The sequence below is a fragment of the Dermacentor silvarum genome, chromosome 3 (genome assembly GCF_013339745.2).
Source record: "Dermacentor silvarum isolate Dsil-2018 chromosome 3, BIME_Dsil_1.4, whole genome shotgun sequence".
Lineage (NCBI taxonomy): Eukaryota > Metazoa > Arthropoda > Arachnida > Ixodida > Ixodidae > Dermacentor > Dermacentor silvarum.
In genome coordinates, this window is record NC_051156.1 from 7,993,706 (window position 1) to 8,010,967 (window position 17,262).

Here is a 17,262-nt window from a genome sequence, read left to right on the forward strand (position 1 = left end):
GCGGACCTCGTGACTGCGCGCCCGAGTCTGTGCCGTTGGGCTCGCGCACGATCCCCGAGCAGACACAGCCCCAGCCGGTCCGACGCAGCACGGCCTCGCCCACCCAGCGGCGAGGTTCCTAAGGGATCCCCCCCACCCACTCTACCGAGGCAGGAGGGGAAAAACAAGAAGAAGAAGCAGAAGAAGGCGGGGAAAAGCTCTGCACCCAAACAGGCTTCCCCCCTGCTGCCCTCCGGCCCCGAGGCCCACTCTGGCGGGCTCCGGCACACCCACAGCCAAGTCTGCTGCACAGGAGGCTCCATCCACCCATGCACCACCAGCTGAGGGCTTCCAGCTGGTGCTGTCCAAGGCCGATCGCCGCCGCGCAAGGGCACCAGTGAGTGCTGCCATCCCGGTGGACCCCCGCGTCATTGGCACGGCCCTCTTCCGCCATCTGTGGTGGGTGGCACCTTCAGAGGAGCACCACGCCTCTCTCTTGCGGCGGTGCTCTCAGCGCGGCCAGGTGTTGCCGCTGTGAGAGTCAATCACAGGCGCAACATCGTGGCCGCCGACGCCACCACCCAGAGGTGCTTGGAGGAGCTGCTGGCCACCACGGAGCTCCGGGGAATACCGGTGACTGCCCGGCAGCCTGCCGAGCGAGGCAGGAGCACTGGTTTTGTCCACGGCGCCGACGGCATCCCCGCAGACGCGGACCTGCTGGGGGCCATCGAGTCGGGAGTCCCAGTGCTGGCTGCTACCAGGGAGGCCGACACCATCACCATCCGGTTCGCGGGGCCGGTCCCCCCTGAGCATGTGAGCCTCTACAAGCTCCGGTTCAGGGTGCGGCCGTCCAGAGCGCGTCCACTGCAGTGCCAGCAGTGTGGCCGCTTTGGGCACGTGGCTGCCTCCTGCGACTCGCCATCCAGCTGCCGTCATTGTGGGAGGTCCACGAGCAGGGTGACAGCTGCCCCAACGCGGCCCACTGCCGCAACTGCGGTGGCCACCACCCGCAAATACTCCTGCCTGCCCCAGGTGGCAAGAGGAACGCAGGGTGGCCACCATCTTGGCAACTGCCCCTGCTCCCCTCTCCCGCCGGGCAGTCCGCGCTGGTGTCCGGGAGGAGAACCTGCAGGCCAAGGCCACCTCAACGCCTGTGCAGGGCCTGTCTTATGCACAGGCACTGGCCGGCCTACCACAGGCGCCCCAGCAGAAGGCAGCCCCCCCCCGGACGGCCCCCCACACCGGCCCCACGGAAGCAGCGACGCCAGCCGCCTGCCACCCCTGGGAGCGAGCCCACCACAGCCCCAGCATCACTGGCAATGCCTGGCCCGGACCCTCGGGACCAGATCATTGCCAGCCTGCAGCTCGCCCTGAAGGCCATCGGGGAGATGCTGCCTGCCGAGAGCCCCCTCCGAGCCATCTGCCTGCAGGCAGTGGCAGTCCCGACCACAGTCAACCAGCATGGCTGATCCCTCACCAGCCACAGCTGGGAAATGCCGTCGCCGCCCGAGTGTTCTCCAATGGAACACCAACTCACTGCGGCGACGGCATGCAGAGCTGTGCGCGCACCTCCTGCGGTGTGATTTCGACGTCCTCGCACTGCAGGAGGTGTACACTGTGGCCGAGGACCTGCGGCTGCCGGGATACACGGGCTACTCTGGCGCCACCACGTGCTCGACGCAGAGCTGCACGGACGCTCCCTGCCTGGAGGGTGCCCACAGGAAGGGGAAGCCGAGGACTGCCATCTACGTCCGCAGCAGCCTGGCCCACTCGGTGACCCCAGTCTCGGACGTCGTAGGCGGCGCCATGGAGTGCTGTGCTGTCACGGTACGCCTTGACAGACAGGACACGACCGTGGCGAGCGTCTACGTTCGTCCTGGACAACAGTGGGACCCCTCCAGCCTGGTGCGGCTTGCAGCACGCCTCGGCGGACATGCAGTCCTGTGCGGTGACTTCAACGCCCACCACACCGACTGGGGCAGCCGCAGGTGCACCCGCCGAGGCAGGGACCTCTGCAACGCCATCAGCCGAGCAGGCCTGGTGGTACTCAACAAAGGAGGACCCACGTACGTCCGCCGTGGGGTGAGCACAGCCATCGACCTCTCCCTTACCACCGAGCAGCGCTCCTATGACTGGGCTACAACTCCCGACACTTGGGGATCTGATCACTTCCCCATCTTGATCACCCCCGGGTGTGGGAGAAGGCCGAGGTCACGAACATACCACGTCACAGACTGGTCCCTGTTCAGGAAGCGCTGCAGTGAGTTGGAAGATGGCTGTGACCTCCTGAGTGCCATCATGGAGTGCGCCCAGGCAGCCACAGTCCAGTGCTCTGCTCTGCCCGATACTCCTGCCCCGGATCTGCTCCTGCTCAACCTCCGTGCGTCCAGGCGACGCGTGGAGCGCCGAGCAATCCGGACGGGCAATGCAGAGCACTGGACCGAATACAGGAGAGCGGATGCCCGCTGCAGACGACAGGCCAGGCGCAGAAGGAGCCAGAGCTGAGGGAGCCTCTGCGCCACCATCGAGAACCGCTCCAAGGGCCCCCTGGCCTGGCGCCTCCTAAAGTCCCTGACCGGCAGGAAGGTCAACCGCCACCCCGTCCTCGCGGTGGCTATCTCGCTGGGCATCAGCGAGGCGGCCCTGGCGGAGTTGCTAGCGGACCACTTCGCCCCCCCGGCTGCCCTCGCTGCGGCCATCCTGCCGGTCGGACTTCCCCCTGCCAACCCGCCTACCTGCCTGCTGGAGCTGCATCCGGAGTGGGCGACCAGCCAGATCGCGGCCATCTGCCAGGACCCACTGACTCTCCACGAGCTGCAGACGGCCCTGAGGAGGGGCAAGCGTCGCAGTGCACCGGGAGCAGACGGAGTGACACTCCAGATGCTCCGCAACCTGGCCACCAGTGAACAACGACGCCTGCTCGACTGCTACAACAACATCTGGTGGTCAGGACAGGTGCCGGAGGCCTGGCGCACAGCCATCGTGGCCCCCATTCTGAAGAGCAATAAGCCGGCTAACGAGCTGTCCTCATACCGACCGGTCTCTCTCACCTCCGCTGCCTGCAATGTGATGGAGGCCATTGCTCTGGCACGGCTCGAATGGGTGGCCCGCGCCTGCGGGTTCCTCGCGGACCAGCAGACAGGCTTCCGGCGCCGAAGGTGCACTTCGGACTCCATCGCAGACGTCGTCTCCACCCTGGAGGACGCCAGGGCCAGCGGAGACCTCGCCATGCTCCTCCTCATCGACGTCAAGGGGGCGTTCGATGGCCTCCCACATGCGGTCGTCCAGCAGGCTCTGGACCTCCTGGGCATTGGCGGCAACCTGCGGCGGTTCCTGTCATCGTTCCTGAACGACCGCACCCTCAGGGTCCGCGTGGGCCATGCAAGGAGCACTCCCCGTCCGGTCGCAGCAGGCGTACCACAAGGGTCAGTGGTGAGCCCGTTTCTCTTCAACCTCGCCCTGGCCCGGTTGCCTGCTGCACTGCCGACCGACCCTCACTACAAGGTGGAGTGCTCCATCTACGCGGATGACATCGCCCTGTGGGTGCGGGGACCGCCGCAGTCAAGCCGCCACGTGTGCCTGGCCCTCCAGAGAGCCCTGGACACCACGGCCGCCTACCTGGGAAGCATCGGACTCTCGGTTTCGACGGGGAAGACGGTGGCCCTCCTCGTCCACCCGAGAGCAGCGGCACGGCGCTCAGCTCCCCGGCTGCAGCTGGAAGGCGTGCGCATCCCATGGAGTACGACTGTGTCGTACCTTGGGCTGCGCATCGACCACCGGCTAACCTGGCGACCGGCAGTCGGGGCCATGCAGACCCAGACCATCAGAGTCCGCAAGGCCGTGTCGCAGCTCCTTGCTCATGGAGAGGGCTGCTCGGTGAAGTGGGCCCTGCGGCTCTACGAGGCGGCGGCCACATCACGCCTGCGGTACGCCCTCCCGCTGGTGGCGCTGCCGCCACGCCGCCTCGAAAAGTTGGAGCTGCAGCACCGGGCGGCCATCCGACTCTGCCTGGGCGTCCCCCGGAGCTCCCAGATTGCCGCTACCCTTGCGGAGGCTGGAGCATGGCCCCTGTCGCTCCTCTTCCTGCAGCAGGGGCTGAGGCACGTCGACCGCCTCCACCATGCTCCTGATGGCAGAGGCCTGCTGCGTCGCCTCCAGTCCCGGCCTTCCTCAAGGATGGGTCAGCTGTGCCGCCTCTACGAGGAGGTGGTTGGCAACCCACCGCCGAATGCGGTACAGCTGCCCCCACCGCAGAGGCCTCCTGTCCCCATCGCCACGGAGCTGCCCGGGATTTCGAAGAGGCGCTCGCCCGCTTGCGCCCTGCAGCAGACGGCCGCCTGCCTCCTGGACGAGACCCTCGGAGACCACCTCCTGGTGTACGTCGACGGTTCGGTGGTACCGGACACCGGCTCTGCCACGGCGGCCTGCACGGCACCAGCCCTGCAGAAGAGCAGGCAGTGTCGACTGCCCAGACACGCCAGCTCGACTGCAGCGGAGGTGGCAGGCCTCCACCTGGCCGTCGACCTACTCTCCGAGGAGCTTCCTGGGGTACCAGCGGCCATCCTCTGCGACTCCAAGGCAGCCCTCCTCGGCCTGCAGAGGCCAGAAAGCGCCAGCCTTGGAGTCGCACTGCTGTCTACCCGGCTGACAGCGCTGCAGGACGCAGGCCACCCGGTGTCCCTGCACTGGATCCCCGCCCACGTAGGGATCCCGGGCAACGAGGCAGCCGACACCCTGGCGAAGGACGCCCACCACACCACTGTGCCCCTCAGTCGGGCCGTGACGGAGGGCGACTTCACTGGACTGAGGCTGCGGCGACACCTGGCGACCCACCACCCAGACAAACGGGTGGCACTGGGATGCCCCCCACGACCACTCCCCCAGCGAGGCCTGGCTCGCAGGGAGACCTCGCTCCTTCTCCGGCTCCGCATCGGCTGCAGCTGGACGGCAGCACGCAGCTACCGACTGGGACGAGCGACGTCCCCGGCCTGCAGCTCCTGCGGGGAGCCGGAGACGATCGAACATCTCCTGCTGGCCTGCCCGGCGTACCTCCAGCAGCGGGGCCCACTCCTGCAGGAGTTCCGCCGCCTGGGCCTCCCCTCTGGCAAGGAGGAAGATCTCCTCTTCCCCGGTCGACACCACCTTTGTGCACTTCGAGGCGTCGTGGAGTTCCTTGACTCGTCAGGGCTCTCCGCACGCCTCTAAGGACATTTCTACAAGCGGGAAGGCCTCACGGCCTCCCACCCACCCCGGGCCTGACCAGCCTGGCACAACACCCCTGCAGACTCTGCGGCACACCAAGGCCTTTCATCTCGGCCTGATACGTGCCGCCTATGCCTGCCGGTTTTGCTTCGCCCAGCCATGGCGACTCCACTCTATCCCTTCTTTCGCTCCCACTTACCCCTCCCCGTTGGCGCTGAGCCGTGCTCCCTCAAGGGCTGCAGAAGATAGCGCCAACCTTTCCCTTTCCCTCAAGAACCACTTATCATCAGCTGCGGCACCAAGTGCCTATTTATATCAGAGGCTCCGGCAACAGTCACCAACGCCGCACGCATTTTGAGCGAACGCGGGCAAAACGCCGACGGCGTCGACAACAGTTCTGCGTGTTGCCGGTGCTGCTGCATGTCCAAGTTTATACAGCTGATAAAGCTGCTATCATTACTCCGTATAGCTCTCTTCAAATTTGCTATCGCAATTGATGCTTCACCTTTCAGGTGAAACTGCGACAACTTTTTTCCTTTGCCTTTGAATCACTTTATGTACTCTGCAGGCTCCGCACAAGATGTCCTAAAACATCTTAAAAGAATGTTTGTACCATCTCGCGTGAAGACATTTTGATTTAATTTGCTACTTGTAAAAGTATGGATGAAAGAGAAACACCCCTTTGTTCCTTAGAGTATAAACTGTTTTGTCAAAATGTCAATCTCAAGAAGAACGCAGAAATAACGCCTGAACTTTGCTGCCGAGGTGGTACAGAAGTCTACAACATTCACTTCTTGTAAAGGGGGAAAGTGAGTCGGAATTGGCTAACCACATGACACGAAACAGGCAAGATTCGCGGCACCATGTCGGGTAATGAGGTAGTGTTACAGCGAAGCTGTTTATGGCTAGAATCCCGGGATTTCTTCCGGGCGTAACGTCGACAGAAAACAATGGTGGGCCGATCCCGGCGGCAGTTGCTAGAAGGCAGATGCTAGAAGCAGTGACTCATCAATGGCTCATACATCCGTCATCATCATCATCAGCCTATATTTATGTCCACTGCAGGACGAAGGCCTCTCCCTGCGATCTCCAATTACCCGTGTAAAACCATGGATCAAACAGAAACACCCTTGGCGTATAAACTGTTATGTCAAAATCCGGAGACAATTGAGCACGTTTTTCTTGACTGTTGGGACACGGTTTTCTTCTGGGATAGACTCCAACGTACCTTAAAGAAAGACCTGCCATTAGATGCGCATGGGATAAGGTTTCTAGCTATAAAAATGATGTGGCACCTTTTGAGGCAATAATGTTACTGGGCCTGCACATTACATAGAGATCTCGGTTGGCTTTTCGCCACAGTGATGTTGATGCAAAACCTGTCCGCGAGTATTTTCGCAACGCTGTAATAATTTTTCTCGAAGTGTATAAATACACCTGTAAGTAAGCAAAAATGCAATGACTAAGGCAAAAGCTACAAGCACTCAGCAAAGTGAAGCGAACGGTGCACACATTATTTGTCAATCACGCATACAACATACAGAAAGGCCTACGTTTCAACGTTTCAATAAAGAACAAACTCAAAGCAAGGATCCGAATAACATCATCATCATCAGCCTATATTTATGTCCACTGCAGGACGAAGGCCTCTCCCTGGGATCTCCAATTACCCTTGTCTTGCGCTAGCTGATTCCAACTTGCGCCTAAAATTTTCCCACCTTCATCACCTCACCTAGTTTTCTGCCGTCTTCGACTGGGCTTCCTTTCTATTGGTATCCATTCTGCAACTCTAATGGTCCACCGGTTATCCATCCTACGGATTACATGGCCTACCCAGCTCCATTTGTTTCCTCTTAATGTCAACTAGGATATTGGCTATCCCCGTTTGCTCTCTGATCCACACCGCTCTCTTCCTGTCACTTAACGTTAGTCCTAAGATTTTTCGTTCCATCGCTCTTTGTGTGGTCCTTAACTTGTTCTCGAGATTCTTCGTTAACCTCGAAGTTAACCTCCCAATAACATATTTCATGATAAGGCGCTCCTGCCCTATACATGCAATGCGAAGCGCTCCCCGCATGCGTTCTCTGGTAAATATTAGTGTTGCACAAGCTGCCGCGGCAACGACAGCTTGCGAAGTGGGGTGTGACGCCCCTAGCCTTTCGGATATAACATAACCAGCCTAGCAACTGATGTCAATGTTGTTGCAGCGCCGCTATGGACGGTGGCGTGCTGTCAAAATCACCATTACTCTCATTCCTACCATTACTCTGCAATAACACTACTACCATTACTATACAGCCATAAGAATTGCGTACCCCCCCCCCCCCCTCTCCCTAGCAGTTATAGGGGTGGTTTTCAACAGCTTCGCTGGACATCCACGTTTTCAGGGCCCGGATGGCAAGCCAACTTAAGTTTAGGTTGAGATACAGCAAGTGTGTTTTCAGCCACACCAAGTAGCACTGCTTGAATTTTCTGCAGATGAGACGAAATAGCACTTTCAATGCTTAAGTGCACGCCCTTCAGTGAAGCGCGGTCTCTCTGACGTTAGCTTCAACGTTCAGACGCACTCAGCATGTGTGTATCGTGAAGCGTGCCCGAATTCCACAGCAGGTTTCAAGCAACCATGCATTTACCCACGCACACACTACCCACGCACGTCAGCTTCTGTGTAGACAGCTGGAAGCCTTCACAACGCCGATTAGATGCGTTACTTTTCGTAGATGAACACCTGCGCTGCGAGGCTTGACTGTGACGTTTACACGACGCTGGCGCACGAGGCACACAGTAATAAAGAATCTACAGGTTGCTGAGCACAGCAACTGCACACGTGTGGAGCGCGGAATCGGTATATGCTAGGGTGCCTCGATGTCCTCCTCGAGCGGCGGGCGAGGAGGACATTGAGGCACCCTAGTATATGCTCCCCACTGCAACGGCCACTTTCGCGAGCAACTGTGCACTTGAAAGGCTCATTTTCTGATCAAGTTAGACTTGCACGAACGGACTCTTGCCACTCATTGTGTTCCCAATAGTTGTCTCGAACCTAACAGGCACTGGTGAATGTCCCTTAGCACTGCGCAGCACACTGATTGCTGCGGATGGAAAACTTCCCCGCCTTTGTCGCCAGCAACCTTGATCACGTTATTCACACCTCCGGCTTATGACCTCGTTAGCGTCATAGAACTACTCCTTTAGCCAACGCTACTAGATGCAAGAGCATTTCCTGGAAGTGAATAAATAAGAATGTACGATTGTAGCTTCTACTTTGCAGAGGCGTAAGAAGGTGTACGTTTGACGAAATAAAACAAAACAAAACAAAACAAAACACACAAATGTTCAGATCCCAATCACTGTGGGAATCTATGTTATGCGAAGCATTTTACAGGTACCTGGCTACCCAGCATTGTATGGGGTACGTCAAAACGACACTAGGTGGACCAACGTGTTCCTGTAAATTGAGTAGAAGTGTGTGCGGGTCGTGCGTGTGTGTGGCGACAGCAGCCCAACGACAACAACGTTGTAGATGATCGTATGATGGCAATGACATGATTCCTACGCCTGCTGTTCCACGCGAGCCTACGACATGGCGATTGTTGGGTTCTGCGTAAGTAGTGGACAAGCATAAGCGAGAGAAACAGGGATTACGACGTCATCAACAACTACCTGCTGTAAATTCGTACGTACTATCGACCAAAAAAGTTTACGGACCACGGGATCTCTGAAAACGCTAAATATCCGAGCTGCCTTTAAAAGTAGCCAGTAAAACCGTTCATCACAATGTTGTTCGCATAAACCAGTAGAGGCTGGAAATGGGAATACCAGGCTGCGTTTTGAGGCTGCGGAGATATTCAGATTTTGGTCAGATCCCTTGATCTGTAAACTTTTTGGGTCGATGGTACATATGGCTACTTCATGTGGTGTATGTTAAAACGACGATGACATTTGTAGTTCGGCGAAAAAATGTTAAAGCTTGATTGACTTGGGCGATAATGAAATCTGTACAACGTCGCACAGTTTCTACATAGCGTAAGCTGCTACGAGGAAACTATTGGGCAAAGTGGGTCGGTACCGGCGATAGTGCACTCGAAGATGGTGCCTCAAAGCGCAAGCTGTCACAAGTAAAGAAGAGGACAAAGTGGGACGGGATTCACACGCCTGGATAGAACAGTCTAACACGGTGCCTTAAAGCGTGAGCTGTCTCAAGGAAAGAAAACGACAAACACGAGGCGCACGCGCCGAGTGGTTAAGAGAGCTGACTGGCATTAGAACGAGCGAAGCGTGCGTCCGATTCTGGCCAAACGTTTCTGCTTCTGGTAAACGACGGGTGCGGACGCAGGATGGCTGGCTCCTCACGAGCTCCGACAGCTGCCAATGCTGGCCCAGGATCTTCGTTCTACGACGTGGCCAATGACTACAGGATCAGTCTGCCACCCATGCCCATCGAAGAGGGACTGAAGACTATGGCTGTTCCACATTGCGAATTGGCAGGACGCCCGTACAAAAAAAGTACGTTAGGGAGCCATTATTGAGCACATCGGTGGCACAGGGGCTGACCAGATGTCACATGTCTAGCTAGTGAAATTTCGCACTGACGAAGCGAAAGAAATGTTGCTAGAAGCCAAGCCCTTCCTTATCAAAGGTAGGACCTGTGGTGTTATTGACCCTCGGAGGCAGGAAGTGCGGCTGAAAGTGCATTGGTGCGCTTTTAACGTGGGAAACGACGCAGTGAGATGGGATTTGGCAAGGTATGGGAGAGTGAAGGAGGTCACTGAGGACAAGTGAAAGATAGGCGGCTTGGACAACACTGGCTCAACAACTCGTGTTGTTTGGCTCATTCTCCGTGACGGTGTAAGCGTTGGACACATCCCACAGCAAATGAGCATCGGAAACGGAGGAGTACTCTTCATTGTGCCAGACCAAGTGTTTATTTTTTCATGTTGGCGTGCTACAGGACATATCCGCCCTGACTGTAATGTAACCAGAAGCGACCACTCAGGAACGCGAAGTACAAGGAACGCGAAGTAGAGGTTGTACTAATTTGAAATCTAAGTACAGTCTCTTATCCAGTACAGGACTTAAGAAACCCAAAGGCACAGATTCGACTCCCCCACTCTATTTATCCTAACGTACAAGAGCCGATGGAGCCGTCCTTAAATGCACGATGTATGTATCTTGAGTATATAAGCAATGAAAGATGTACAAATCAGGGCGGTACCATTTATTTGGGTGAACGATTGCTTCATAGATTTCAATACATCACTAACTCGACCATCGGTGTACAATGGTACCTGTACGTTTGGTTGTGCCTCCTGAGCGAACTTGTGACAGACACGGTATTTCTATAGTCATGAGGTTTCATAAACCATGTTTGGTTGTGAAAGCTGGCATATGACTGCAACTCTGCCCTGATAGCGCGGGCTGCTGCTGTGAAGGCAGATCAAGAACGATTACTGAAAACCGACTCTACAGAACGAAAAAAAAGAGACAGAAAGCACAGAAACGTAAACAGAAACATGACTGACAAAATGCACTGCTCATATAGCAAATAGGCATCTTTTGAATAGAACAAGACACATTGTGGCAACACATGGCATGTATGAAAACACGGTCAATTCAGAAACTTTGTGGCTATTTAGGGTTCTTGTAAAAGCCTGGCAAATTGTGACAGCGTATACTCGATCCTTTTTAGGTTGCTTTACAAATTTAAGATAAGGAAATTTTCTTACAAACTTTCCACGCTCGCACTGAAAAAATGTGGCCGATAACTGGGAAAGGATTACGAGAACTGCCACACCGCGCTATAGCATCCACAATTTCGCTGTTTGAAAAACAAAAAGAGTCGGAAAACTAGAAATTAGGTATTCGAATTCTATTTGTTTTTCTAATGTCACCTGCGTTCGAGCTTTCGTCTGCAGATAATTTTATAACTGCAACTCATAAACATGACATGGACATGCTGCCAAATGGTATTACAGGCTTTTTTTTTAAAGCATTAAATGTTGCTTACCTGTCATATGTGCGGGATAAATGCAAATGTATTTCTTAGAGGATAATCAACTGTTTTTAACCCACGTACGCTATCGCAGCAGCACCACGTAAGACTTCAAAGCTAATTAACATAGACGTGTGTGAAATAGGTGTTCACTGGCTGCTCCAGCACCGTTAGGTGCTATGCGACACTTGTGCGTTTGACTCCTCCTGGAGGAGCTTTTCCCTCAACTTTCAATATATTTCGTTTATATTATCTTCTCTTACTTGCAAACTTTAGCTAATTAAGCTAATTTCCACAACGCTATGCTCTCAACTCCCTGCTGGCAGTGAACTTCATAATTGCATAAATAAAAAAAAGCTGCGTTAAATTTGTCAGTCTCTTATGAATGTGCTGACTTAATGCGTGCGCTGAGCATCTCTTGCGAGTTTCTTTAAGTTCAAGCGTTCTCTGCTGCCTAGCTCTTCCATGTACCACTGTTCCGCCAAAAAAGCTGTTTGAGTTCTACCAAATCATGTAATGGCTGTACCGACAAGTGAGTTGTGGATATTAGAAGAGGTACTTGTTTGTCTTCTATACATGCGCGTAATTCCGCATATGCCCCAAGAACATATCCACTGTTTATTTGTCAGAGAAACAGCTGCAAGAAGGGCCTGTCGTGAAGTGGTCCAATGTGCATCTATTGAGATTTCATATCGTAATATCACCTCAATCATACTTCGCACATCGTCAGAACTAACTTGCATTTGGTTACTTAGTTGCAAGGTTCATAATGGCTTAACAGCATGCTACAATCGCAGACGAAGCCCATATTCTGTAGGAAGTTCGCAGGGCAATGTGTTTTTCATGCGGTGTTTGTTTTGATACAATTTAAGAAAGCTTTATATACTGGAGCTAACAATAATATAGCAACAAAATTAGATTATGAGGTTTTACGTGTAAAAGGCACAATATGAGGTACGCCGTAGTGGGGGGGAAGGGCCACTCCGGATTAGTTTAGACTACTAGGGGATCTTTAACTTGCCCCCAATGCACGGTATACACGGGCGTCCTTGCATTTCGTCAATATCGAAATGCGGCAGCGGATTCGAACTTTCGATCAGGCTTAGCAGCGCAACGCCAAAGCCCTTACGCCACCACGGTGGGTTAGGAAGGCAATAATGATAAACCTTATCTGCGCTCAATTTTCTGTTTAAAACTAGTTTTATGATTGCAATGTGAACTTTTCACGTAGATATGTTGTCAAAAGGAATGACATGCCATAGGCAATTGCCTCATGTACCACAAATGTACAACAGATTCCATTCGCAGGAGTTTAAACATATCGCTTATTTCTAGATCACAGAATAATTGGTCTCTTGGAAAATACAGCATCAAAAAATTTCAGCTGTTTCATACACGTAGCTATAAAAGACGAAGCCACCAATATAAAAAAGTATGTGGGCTTACTTTCTGAAAAAGGAAAGCATAAATACACGGAAATCGCAATGTACAGAAAGTTATATTTTTTGCATCTCCAAAACTAAGCTCTTATTCGATATTAAACAATGCTTTCAATATTGAGCTGAAGCACCGAAACAGAGTCATCAATACCACCACGCTGTTACAGCTGTATTTTGAGGGTAATTATCCTTTAATTAAGAATTTGTGCTGCTCAAGGTGCAAAACTAGAGCATGAATGAAAATTTGGGCGTGGTCAATAAGTCAATAAGGGTCACTTGAAGCAGGCTTCCTTAAATGCAGAGGTTTAGCATGACAGTTCAACATTACAAGAAAATTTGCTTCTGCGGGAGCAGGAGGTAGTATCAGATTTTTTTTTTTACTTCGGCTTGCAACTGCATCGGACAACCCGGATGATGTGTCATCGAGCATTAGCAGAAACCTTGATAGTACATAATTGTTGATAATGCCCGCAATTGTGCTTGCAACACTGAACCATGAAGAACCTGCATGATCTCCCTGCCTTTTTATGCGGCCTAGAGTTATATCTCAGGGTGGCGCTACGGACAGGAACACGGGAAAGAAGCTTCACCACCAGATCTTACTGGAAGCTAAATTTTATTTGAAAGAAAGAACATATTGCTTTTAGACACATATAAGCGTTGTGGTCTGTACTTTCTTTCCTGTGTTATTTTTGCCACCCCTAATCTAACCCATTATAGATCCACAACTATGCCATGTGTAAAAATTGCTGAAGCTTAAAGTTATTTACACAGCTATTCTAGTTCGTTCCAACACTGCGGTGTCCTCACTTCTACCCCCCCCCCCCCCCCCCCCCGGGCAAAGTATCATACTTATACTGGACGCAGTGAGATCTTCACTTACATACCGCACGTTGTTTCTTTTTCAGTGACTTCATCTTCACCACGGGCTGAATTCTGTCACAGGATCTCTATAATTTTCTTACTGCTGCACAATATTAACCCCCATTCGGCAATTAGCCATTCTTTGCGGGCTTTTGTATGGTTATGTCTGATGGCGGTTGCCTTTCTAACGAAAAGATACGGACGATAGTAGTAATACGAGGAACATGTTCCAGCATATCTTACACAACATAACAGATAAATAACATATCTTGCCGTCGTGATATCTTGCCGTTGTGATTTTGGGCACGAAGACATATTTTTCTTAAGACTCATTTGCCACAAATAATGTTCAATAGTGCGCACTGAAACAGGTCACTAGCATACATTTGGAATTGAAGTCATGCTTCACATAAGGGTAGCTTTAGTTGTAAACATATCGTTGACTGAACATTCCATCAACAGACAGAGTGTATATTCTTAAAATGCCAAATAGTAGAATTTTCTGGTTGATACATGTTTATTTTGATTTGTGCATCGTGACCGTGTCGAATTCTTTCCTACTCCGTTCCTTGATTGTTGTGAGGGGCTGACCTTACGCGTTTACTTACTTACACTGCAAAAGAAATGTTCAAACACGAATTCTCATGCGCATGAGACGCCCTTGTGCTTGAATTAAGAATGTCAGGGTGAAACTTTTAGCCCACGTAGAAAGTGTTCATTCTTTCTTGTAACCATTTTCCGTTTCCTAAATTACTCTGAATCAGTGTCTTAGAAGTTCACTTTCGTTCGACTACTTCTTTAAATAAAAAAAGTATCAACGACATGTTCACATTCTAATTTGTCGGAATAGCTGTATACAGCAAGGGAAGTCGGTTCGGCGAGACATATAGTTGAACCTGGAGAAATAATGTTGAACGTGTGATCTGTGTCGCAAGAAGGAACGAATCTGTGCTAGGGAGTTCCCTAACAATATATTAGGCTTGTCAGCCTTGATTGCTGCTTGCTGTTACTTTTGTATAGCAAAGCGAGCTTGCGCACGCCGCGAGACACGTGACAGTGTCCACGGACGGCTCTTCCAGTAGCTGTTTTGATTAGATTCTTAGCATTTCCCTCTCCTACTCAGTTGTCAGAGAATCACCGGTTCGGGCACAGCGCCTGGTGTGTCGCAATTTGCTTTGTGCGTTGTTTCTACCCACTGGCACCACTCCAGGATCAATACAGAAGTGCTACATTCAAAGTAAAAAAGCAGGCGCTTTCCAGAAACGCACTGTAAGTTCACGATGAGGCAATGTTAATGTGAAAAAGATTTTGCGCTAAATAGATTAAAAAGTAATGTTTAATTAACTGGAAGAGCTGGAATAAATTAGCGACAATCACCACAACAAAAACAATCTTAATTTGTGATTGTGGAGGTAATGGTGTATCGGCAGTAATTCATACGATGCCTGCACCGCCTGTCTCCTGCCTCGTATAGTCCCCACCAACACGGAGCGCGGAAAAACCTCGGGCAGGGGACTGCTGTACGGAGACGCCTTTCAGTTCTTTTGACAGCACTGGGAACTCAAATCGCGTTGAGCGGTGATCTGTCCTCACTTGACTTTTGGTTCATAACAACCGTCAGATCTGCCACTACCTCCTTGTACACCAGGGGGTCGAGATTCTGTGCGAGCATATAAAAAAGGAAGGCGTCGCCAGCGTCTGCGGACTGCGCCAACGTCCGCAGGTCGTCCGAGTTTAGTAGCGGGCTCCTCGACTTTAACACCTGGAAGCGCAACTTGGGCACTGCAAGGATCACGAGCCGGCCCACGAACACCACCGTGGTGAGCACTAGTAGCGTCACAAACCAGAACCACAGGAAAACGTACACTTTCTCGTTGACCACATTCAGCGGCAGGATACACAGGGAGTCGTGCCTTTGCACGTCTCCCGAAGAGCCGAAGGAGTGGAAGATGCACTTGGTCATTCGCGGGAAGACGTAGATCATGGGGTCGCGCCTCTCCTCTTGGTCGGTGAGCGTGAACTGGACAACCTGGACGCCGTAGTTCCAGAACTCGCCGCCGAGAAACTTGTCCATAAAGAACATCTGCCCGACGACGTTGACGAAGCTGAGAAATTCGCAGAATATGTACTTGAGCGCGTACAGCCTGTGGTGGCGCATGTGCCTGTGCAGGTACTCGGTGAGCACTCGCTTCTTGTGACTGCGGTCCTTCTCCTCCATGATCGCGACGTGCATCCCCATGGTGATGACCTCGAGGAGGCCTCCTTCCCAGTTCTTCCACAGGTAGTAGGGAATGTAGAAGAACACCGCCTGCAAGAACAGCGTGAAGGCCACCCACTGGTAGTAGGCGGTGTAGCGGCGATCGGCACCACCCGAGTTGTCGACGCCCGGGTGCGGCACGTCCAGCCCGACACGCTTGTCGAGCGCCGTTGGCATGGTGAAGGTCGAGTGGATCCAGCAGTACGTGTTGAGCACGTCCATCGGGAAGTCGCTCGTCGGTGGCACGCACTCGATCGGGTCGCCCACATACTGGCGCGCCGAGACCAGCAGGCTGAAGGCGATCAGCAGCGACGACGTGACCAGCCAGTGGAGCCTGAAGACGCAGTTGTCGATGTGCACGTGCCTCCGGCGCAGAAGGCGCCGAAGGCCGCCAAACAGGTTCACCAGGGACATCGCACCACGCCGGTCTCATACTTCCGCAGGCTTTTTATCCTGGTACCTGCACCTGGAACACAGGGGCGCCGGTCAAGGAACTGTCGCGGAAGCATCTCACATGCTCACTAGCCGCGCCGCCGCCGCCGACTCGGGTTCGTTGTATTCGCCGACGACGGAGCGGGCCGGGCCCGCCAAAAATAAACACACGGCTGGCGGTGTCGCCCCCTCGCCGTCGGGCCCACAACATTGGACGACGCCCAGGAATTACGCTGAGCGGGGCTTAGCCACGTGTCGCGGCGATGCTCGTGGCTTCTGCAGATCATCTGCTCGGCGCTAGGCACCCCGCGAGGGAAAGCAAGACGCATTCCTCGTCTCCCATTGTTCGGAGCTCATACCTCATGTTGTTGCCCCGTTGCTCTCGACAAACTGACGCCTCGCGGTTTCATCTACCACATTTTGTAGACATCAGCCTTCCTAGAAAATCGGCTTTCGTGATGAATGTGTTAGGGCCTGAAGAGCAGAAGTCAGGCGGATTTAAGAACCGCTTTTTACCGAATCACCGACTTAAGAACCAACTAGCCGATAATACTGAGGGTCGAATCGCGCTTTTACTTTGTAGCTTACGAGTTTTTTCTGACGTATATGTATTTCGAGAAACGCGCAAGGTGCTCATATATCTATAGTTGTAGGTTGTCTAAGCTGGAAGTAAAGATTTACCGCAGCAATGCTCCATACTGCTTGTTACTGTTCGCGAACTGCTGTTTACTTAGCCATAAAATGTTCGACATGGGCTGTAGAAAAAGAAGCCAGCATGTGATAAAGCACCTTGAAATATTTCGCCGATTCACCCTGAAATGTGAGCGAACCGCGCATGTGCGGTCCGAAAGACAACGTAAGCTAGCAGAAACACCATTATGCTTATTAGAAATGGTAGGCATTGAGACTCAACTTCTGGCTGGTAAGCCACAAAACCCACCTAGCCGACAGAGCTCTTTAAGAAATACTTAGCTTTCGCTGAGAACCTTGGTGTGACCTGAAATTCCTAGCCGAGTTTGATAGCTATGAATTTTCACTAAAGTAGCTTCATGATCTCTTTTCATTACACTTGGTGCCTCGGTTTTTCAGAAACCTTCGAG

General features: G+C 52.9%; 1 protein-coding gene across 4 annotated transcripts in view; it reads right to left on the bottom strand.

The window, feature by feature from the left end:
- Nucleotides 1–6,315: 6,315 nt before the first annotated feature.
- LOC119445298 (innexin inx2) overlaps nt 6,316–17,262 on the bottom strand; it is a 101,593-nt gene continuing 90,646 nt past the window's right edge. For 3 of the 4 annotated variants that reach the window (XM_049663203.1, XM_037709612.2, XM_049663202.1), the window contains one exon: nt 10,382–16,196. In XM_049663203.1, the coding sequence (XP_049519160.1) occupies nt 15,035–16,144 (1,110 nt within the window). In that variant the 5' untranslated portion in view covers nt 16,145–16,196 and the 3' untranslated portion in view covers nt 10,382–15,034. Of the gene's footprint in view, nt 6,410–10,381; nt 16,197–17,262 lie in introns of those variants that run through there. The other variant, XR_007465858.1, reaches the window with a different exon arrangement.